Here is a 7,944-nt window from a genome sequence, read left to right on the forward strand (position 1 = left end):
TTTGGTTTTTCGAGACAGGGTTTCTCTGTGGCTTTGGAGCCTGTCCTGGAACTAGCTCTGTAGACCAGGCTGGTCTCGAACTCCCAGAGATCCGCCTGCCTCTGCCTCCCGAGTGCTGGGATTAAAGGCGTGCGCCACCACCGCCCGGCTGCATACCACTTTTTAAGTCTTCTGCTCTTTTTTCCCTCAGGAAGAAAAAGAGTTAGGAGAGAGAAGAGCAGCTGAACTCACTGGCCTCACTGGCCTTTTTATCCTCAGAAGAACTCAGGAAGTCATCAATAAGTACCTTCCCCCTAAGATAGAGAGCGTCGTCTTTTGCCGCCCAGGGGCACTGCAGGTTGAACTCTACCGGGAGCTGCTGAGCTCTCAGTCCATCAGGTTCTGTCTCCAAGGACTGTCGGAAAATCACCTCGTCTGCATAGGGGCTCTAAAGAAACTGTGCAACCACCCTTGCCTTTTGTTCCGCCCTGTGAAGGTATGTCGTATGCATGGAAACGCAGGCCTGAGATGAGGGCGGTGTGGCGTGGGAGCCCTGGCGTTTGTGAAGGTCTCATATGCTCAGTGGCCGCTCCTGTGTCTCAGCCTTTGCCACGGTCTTGCCTTTCGTAGGTTTTGTGTGATACTAACAAATACTGAGCTTACTTTTGAAATAATTTATTTTTCTTTTTATAAAAGTAAGACATGACTTTTGCATAAAATTTGGAAAATTCAGAAAATTCACACAAAGAAAATAAACAAAATTGGTATGGTGCGCACACCTGTAATACGCACAATGTGGGAGGCAGAGGGAGGAGGGTTGCTTTGATTTTGGGATCAGCCTGGGCTACAGAGTAAGACTCTATTGCAGAACATAAACAAAACAAAAATAATGTTATACTCTCCACCCTGAGAAAACCACATTTTGGTATTGTTAATAGTACTAGCTGATAGTTGTTAATACCGAGAATAAACTGCTTTTCTGGTTTTATTTTGTTTATTCTTCATAAACTATTTGGAATAGATGCTTACTGTCTTCCCTTTTCTGTTAAGGGGATTTTCTTGCTATTTAGCCAAGGCTGGCATTGCATCCCAGGCCCTAGTGATTCTCCCACTTCAGCTGGCACAGTGGCTGCTGTTTAGCCAAGGCTGGCATTGTATCAGAGACCCTAGTGACTCTCCCGCTTCAGCCGGCAGAATGGCCGGGCCCAGAAGCACCTGCTACTGTGCTCAGCTCCCGTCCCTATTCCAGTATGGCCAGGGCTGCACAGAGAAAAGGAAAACAGGCACTCAGAGATATTTATGTATAATCTTATTCTAGAACATTTCCCAGATTAGATTCCTTTTATAGGTGTGAATTTGGATGGTTGATGATGTAGTTGAGCCAACTGTTTGCATATTTAATGACTGTAAGGCAGTCCGCAGCATGGCAAGGATTTTGGAGATTAGGGCTGGTTCCTTACAGTTATACCCGTAGTTCTTTTGCTCTGAGAGCATCTCCTGCAGCTCAGGTTGGCCTTGATTTCATGTGTAGCTGAGCAGGACCCTAGATCCTGGCTCTGATAGCCTTTGTTTCCCAGCAGCTGGATGATGGCTATGCACCACTGCTCCCTGCTCTTCCTTTGGAACTTTGGCAAATTTGGGACTTAAGTTGTATCTGTGAGCATTGGTTTTCTTTTTCTTTTTTTTAAAATTCTTCCTCTAGATTCTTTTTTTTTAAAATATTTATTTATTTATTATGTATACAATATTATGTCTGTAGGCCAGAAGAGGGCACCAGACCTCATTCCAGATGGTTGTGAGCCACCATGTGGTTGCTGGGAATTGAACTCAGGACCTCTGGAAGAGCAGCCAGTGCTCTTAAGCTCTGAGCCATCTCTCCAGCCCCCGAGCATTGGTTTTCTTATCTGGAATGAGGAACTAATAATTAGCTCATTGTGACATTTTAACAAGAAATCATAGGAAGAACCTAGCAGGACGCCTGGTTAAAGAAGTTGTACAGTAATCACTAATGATATTTCCATCTCACCCGGGAAAACTTTTATTCAATTCTTTATACAGTAACTCAAAATATGTTCCCCAATAAAAACCTTTCTAAACAATACTTTGGGCACTAGCTTATATATGAGATCATTAATTATATACTTAAAAAATGGAGTGTTCTCACAGAATTTTCCATGTTCATCCTATGGGGGTCCTATTTCCTTAATTTGTCATAGAAGTGAGGTTTAGGTAATTCTGCAGAAGGCTGGATTATAATAATTTATTAAGCAAATTTTAAGAAACAGATTCTATATACAGTGGTAAACATGAAATCGTTTGGGCCTGAAGCCCAGGTAAGAATAGAAGCCAAAAACTTTTCCTTAAAAGGAAGAAATTATGATGGCTTAGAATATATTACTTAATTTAGAAAGTTTTTGCATATTCTGTGTGTATGCGTGTGTGTGTGTGTGTGTGTGTGTGTGTGTGTGGTATATAAATATGTGTGTCTACCCTGTATAAATTTTTTGTGGTGTAACCATATTCAAATATTTAAACTAAACCCTGGGTCAAGACCTCTTCAGATTATAGGCATCTTATGTAGATCTAACCTGATATAAGTTCTTCAAGTAGTATAGATACTCAGTCAAATGACTTGACCTAAGTATATTTTGGGTGCATGTGTGAATAGTCAAATTACAATTAAATATGCCCAGAAAGATTTGTCTAGTACAAAAATTAGGGTATAGCATGCATGGGCATAAGGGGAGTTAAACGTGTGTAGCAATTACTCAGTGAAATAAGGTCCAGGATGGACCAGTGTGGGAAAAGGACTGGGCAGGCCTGGCAGCCACACCTTTAATCTCTGAGTCCTGTCTACTTAGGGAGTTGCAGGCCAGATGGTCTGTAAGCTGAGACCCCGAGAGAAGAAAGGGCTCTGAGTCAGCACACGGCCTTCTGTAGAATTGCAATGACAGCAGCTTTCCAGGCAGATAGAGGTGCGGTCTGAACACGGTTTCAGAGGAAGGGGGAAGAGACCTGCTGCCCCTGAGCATTTAGCCTAAAGGGGATTGTCATTTGAGTCACTTTCATCTCATCTTGTGTGTTTCTGTGCCAACCAGACATTTTAAGGGAAGAATTTCAGAGGTGCTTGGAATAAAGTCACCAAAGTTAAATAGGGTCCTGGGTTCAATATCAGCATACCCCCACCCCAAATCCTGGGATTATAAGCAAAATGTGTTATAAGATGAAATTTAAAATTTTAGCTTATTGATGACATCATTCTCTCCCTTCCTTCCTTCCTTCCTTCCTTCTTTCTTTTCTTTTTTTTTTTTTTTGTTTTTTTAAGGCAGGGTTTCTCTGTAGCTTTGGTGCTTGTCCTAGAATTAGCTCTTGCAGACCAGGCTGAACTCGAACTCACAGAGATCTGCCTGTCTCTGCCTCCTGAGTCCTGGGATTAAAGGTGTGCGCCACCACCGCCCGGTGACATCATTGCTCTTATGAAGAAACTGATATGACTCATGGCTCAGGCAACTGTTGTGCTTGTTTGAGTTTGTCATCTGGCAGATGCTGTGAGCCACCTACAAATCAAGGGAAAACGTGATAGGGAGGGAAGGGGACAGTGATAGGGAGTAAGAAGAATTGATAGGAGGGGTCAGGGTTTGGGAAGGGCCAAGAACTCTGCGGGAGGCATGGCTGCTTCCAAAATGGTAATTATGACCTGGAAAGATTGACCTCACGGTTAGCTGGGCTCCCTCTTAATAAAGCAACAGCCTTGAGCCAGTGTTAACTCCCATTTGAACAGGGAAAAGAATGTAGCTCAAGCAGTGAAGAAAATGAAGAGAGGAACCTATGCCAAGGCTTGCTGACCGTGTTCCCGGCCGGCTACGACCCTCTCCAGTTCTCTGAGAAGGAGTCTGGGAAACTGCAGGTGCTGGTGAAGCTCCTGGCAGCCATCCATGAACTTCGTCCCACTGAAAAGTAAGCCCTGCACCAGCCCCCATGTTACTGTCACCGTGCCCTGCCTCTGCAGTCCCTGCCTTGGGTTACTTTTGCCAGTCGCCCTCTCACGTGGAGGTGAGACCTAGGGTTCTGTGTACCCGATACCCTGAGCTCCTTCCTTCCGAGGAGCCTCTGCAGGTTTTAAGGCAGGGGCTAGGGAGATGGCTCGTGGTTAAGAGTCCATCCTGTACACAACTCGGTGGCCAACAGCTGTTCCTAACTCTACCTGCCCTTGCTGCTCCTTCTGTCATATTGGTGTTGCTATTTTCCTTTAACTCAAAAACAAAAGAACAAAATACTGCCTTAAAATGTTATGTAACGAAGTTTTGTTTTTGGTTGACAGAGTGGTTTTGGTGTCCAACTACAGACAAACCCTGAATATTCTAGAAGATGTATGCAGGCGTCATGGATATGCTTGTGCAAGACTTGATGGCCAGACACCAGTGTCTCAAAGGCAACAGATTGTTGATAGTTTCAACAGTAAATACTCTACTGATTTTATTTTTTTATTAAGTTCCAAAGCTGGTGGTGTGGGACTTAATCTTATTGGAGGATCTCACTTAATTCTCTATGATATTGACTGGAACCCAGCTACTGACATCCAGGTAGGAATGTTTATGCATCAAGCCGACACTGTGAATGCCTAGGAAATCAAGTGATGTGTAAATAGTTGTTGGGTATGGGGCTCTTGTTTTGTGTCAGGCACCTGCTGACTGTTCTCCATTTGCCATCTCCTTAATTCTCGCAACATGTCCACGTGTGCATGTATGAAGCCCATATTTTCTGTATGAAGAAATGGAAGCTTGTTATTCAACCTGAGAGTTCACAACCAGGCTTCATGTCACACTGTGCAACAGGCTTGCAGGGTGTTCGTGACCCTTGGGCCATTTGTGTAGACTGCAGTAAGTCTGCAGCGTTAACTTTAGGAAACTGAAGAAGACCAAGGTTTTCCTCAGCACACAGTCTACTTTGGTGTATTTTGAGGTTTTCGGCATATAGATTTTTCTCCTAGTTGGTATTTTCATCATGGGATGCTAAAACAGCCCTGAGTTCGGATTTACTAGACTTCAGAGGGTTGAGGAGGCAGCTTACTCACAGTTACAGTTTTATAAGAACACAAAGATCAGCAAATGCATGGGGAGTCCACGAGGGACCAGACACACGCTCCGCACGTCCCTCCCGCAGAGCTGTCTCAACGGCACTGAGGAGCAGGCACCAAAGTTTGCTGTTCAGGGGCTTTGCTGGGAGTTGGTTCTGTGGACGTGGACGTGCCTCCAGGACGGTCTGATGGATTTATTCATTCCCTCCAGAGTCAGTCAGATCATACCACGTGAAGTGTGATATTTCATACAAGGGAAGTTGAAGGATGTTTGGAAAAAGGAAAACCACACTGACTACAGACTTAAGTTTCAGCAGGAGAGAAAAGAGTTGAGGGAAAGAGAATAACCCTGACTTCAGGATCCAGGCTGCCTGTCACAGAGAAAACAGGCATTTTCTTGGTTCTTTAAGTGGCCTCTGGTTTGTTGGTGTTGGGGGGTGATACTCTTTGAAATCTTACCTCACAAATTAAGGGATTTTTTTTCATAAGCTTTAGATCAACAGACAGTTTGTGGTAGAGATTGATGGCTGAGCTTGCCGACGTTGTCCTGTGCCTGGTGAGGGTGAGGGACAGCCACACGCTTCATTGTTAGTGAGAGGAACGCAACAGCAGGCATCATGGACTAAGCTCGAGGGCCTAGATCTCTTGTCCCCATGCGTGTTGCTGTCACTCTTCAGTGAGAGCCATTTTGGGGGGCGTGCAGGAGGTTAAACACCAGCCCTTTACTGCACAGTGTTATTGTCAGCACCTAAAGCCCAAAGCGGTCGCAGATGCCCTTTGGGATTTGCAAGCATGAATTATTAGTCGCCTAGTCCTGCCGTGTCCAGGCTGTACTTGGTTCTTTGCATCTTGGCTGCCATGTTTTATCAGGATACCCATCTCACTGCTGCATGGTACTCCTGTAGCTACTTTACATGCCTCCATGCAAGCTCAACCTCCCTCGCTGAACCCAGGGCGAAGATGTACAGAGGGCCAGTGCATGCAATGGTGTGTGTGTGTGTGTGTGTGTGTGTGTGTGCATGCTGGAGGACAGTGCATGCATGCAATGGTGTCTGTGCAGGCCAGAGGACAGCTGCAGGAGCTGTTCTCCCTTACACTGTAGGTTCTGGGCCTCAAACTGGGATTGTCAAGCTGGTGCTTTTACCTGTTGAGCATGCTGGCATCCTATTTTTTTTTTTTTTTTGAGCTTTAGTGAAATTCAGAATTCCGTATGGTACATATAATCCTGAAAATTGCTCATGTGCAAGGGCCATCAGTTTCTGCTGTACTCAGAACTCTTGTTTTGTCTAGGCTATGTCCAGAGTATGGCGAGATGGGCAGAAACACCCTGTGCATATCTACAGACTCCTGACTACAGGTAAAGATCTTTCATGTGACAAAATGTATCTCCTTAGAGTTTTTCTTTTGTTAGCTCGTGCTTCGGTATCTGGAATGTATTCTTTCGTCAGATAATAAGTAGTAGATGTGTTTTACCCAACGCCAACAATCGATGCCAGAAAGGAACCTCATGGGTGTTTGCTCCCCAGGTACAATCGAGGAAAAGATCTACCAAAGGCAGATCAGCAAGCAAGGCCTCTCGGGGGCAGTTGTCGACCTGACCAGGTCATGTGAACACATCCAGTTCTCGGTAGAGGAGCTTAAAGACTTGTTCACGCTACACGAAGATTCGCCGTGTGTGACCCATGACCTGCTTGGTTGCGAGTGCGGAGGCGGAAAGGGTCCCACTGGTGAGTTGTGTTGGTTTCCGCAGGCAGCCAGATTGTCTCTGGAAACCTTTAGGGTTTCCTGTCTCTGGGGCTGGGGGGCGGGTGCTAGAGAAGTGTTCAATAGAACTTTGTTCTCCTCTTGCTTTCATCTCTGACTCTGTTGTGAAGAAATTAACTTATGTAGCAAGTATGCCTGGTAGGGTAGCTTCAGAGTAAGGAAAACGTTTTACATTTTATTACAATGCCATAAAAATCCTGTGCTTAGTGGAATTACCTATTGTTTGTTTAAGTCAGGTAAGATTTGTTTATAACGGGCGCTCAGAAGAAGTGGCCGTACTCATACCCCTCATATTCCTCAGTTATAATTCAATTATAATGATATATATTTATTAGGAGGTAGATTATTTTACTGTTTTAGGTTTTGAGACAGGGTCTTACTATGTGGCTCTGGCTGATCTGAAGTTTGTTATGTAGACCAGGCTGACCTTTATCTTCCAGGGATCCTCCTGCCTTAGGGGTAGATTTAAAACTTCAGATAAATGTTTTCATTTTTCTCTTTATGGACATTTGATCCTATTATGTACTTTTTTCTTTTTTGTTTCATTTCATAAAACCTTTTCTTTCTTTCTTTTTTTTTAAAGTCAAGTTCTTATTATATAGCCTGGGGTAACCTCAGGTTCCCCTTATATAGCCCAGGCTAGCCTGGAATGTAACATCTTCTGGCCCCAATCTTCCAAGTGCTAAGGTTATAGGTGTGCACTGCCATGTCTTGTCTTTTCCTGGTATTTGTTTGCTTATTTATATTTGTTATGGTAGTTAGGGATTCAACCCAGGACCTCACGGATGCTAGGAAAGCTTCTCTTTCTGAGTTAGATCAATAACCTTTTTAGTTTTTATTGTGAAGTATCATCTCACCAAGTTGCCAAGGCTAGCCTTGAACTTGCAACGCTGTCTCAGCTTCCCAAATGATATTTAGACCTGATCTACTAGGCTTGGGCTTCTGTTTTAATGTATTTAATGTAATGCTCTTTTTCTCTTTTTTTCAGTTGAACTCTGGCTTAATGATTTCTTTTTCTCTCCCTTCCTTCCTTTCTTTCTTTCTTTCTTTCTTTCCTCTCTCTCTCTCTCTCTCTCTCTCTCTCTCTCTCTCTCTTTCTTTTTTTTTGCAGGGGAGGTCACAGG

The 7,944-nt window shown here is 44.1% G+C and overlaps 1 protein-coding gene across 1 annotated transcript in view; it reads left to right on the plus strand.

Moving 5' to 3' along the window:
* The window catches only part of Rad54b (RAD54 homolog B), a 63,735-nt gene that overhangs the window by 54,252 nt on the left and 1,539 nt on the right, over positions 1–7,944 (plus strand). The window contains exons 10-14 of the mRNA XM_005362397.2: positions 191–475; positions 3,761–3,936; positions 4,301–4,562; positions 6,347–6,413; positions 6,583–6,783. Coding sequence (XP_005362454.1) covers positions 191–475; positions 3,761–3,936; positions 4,301–4,562; positions 6,347–6,413; positions 6,583–6,783 — 991 coding nt within the window. The remainder of the gene's footprint in view (positions 1–190; positions 476–3,760; positions 3,937–4,300; positions 4,563–6,346; positions 6,414–6,582; positions 6,784–7,944) is intronic.

The sequence above is a fragment of the Microtus ochrogaster genome, linkage group LG5 (assembly GCF_000317375.1).
Source record: "Microtus ochrogaster isolate Prairie Vole_2 linkage group LG5, MicOch1.0, whole genome shotgun sequence".
In the NCBI taxonomy this organism is placed as follows: Eukaryota; Metazoa; Chordata; class Mammalia; order Rodentia; family Cricetidae; genus Microtus; species Microtus ochrogaster.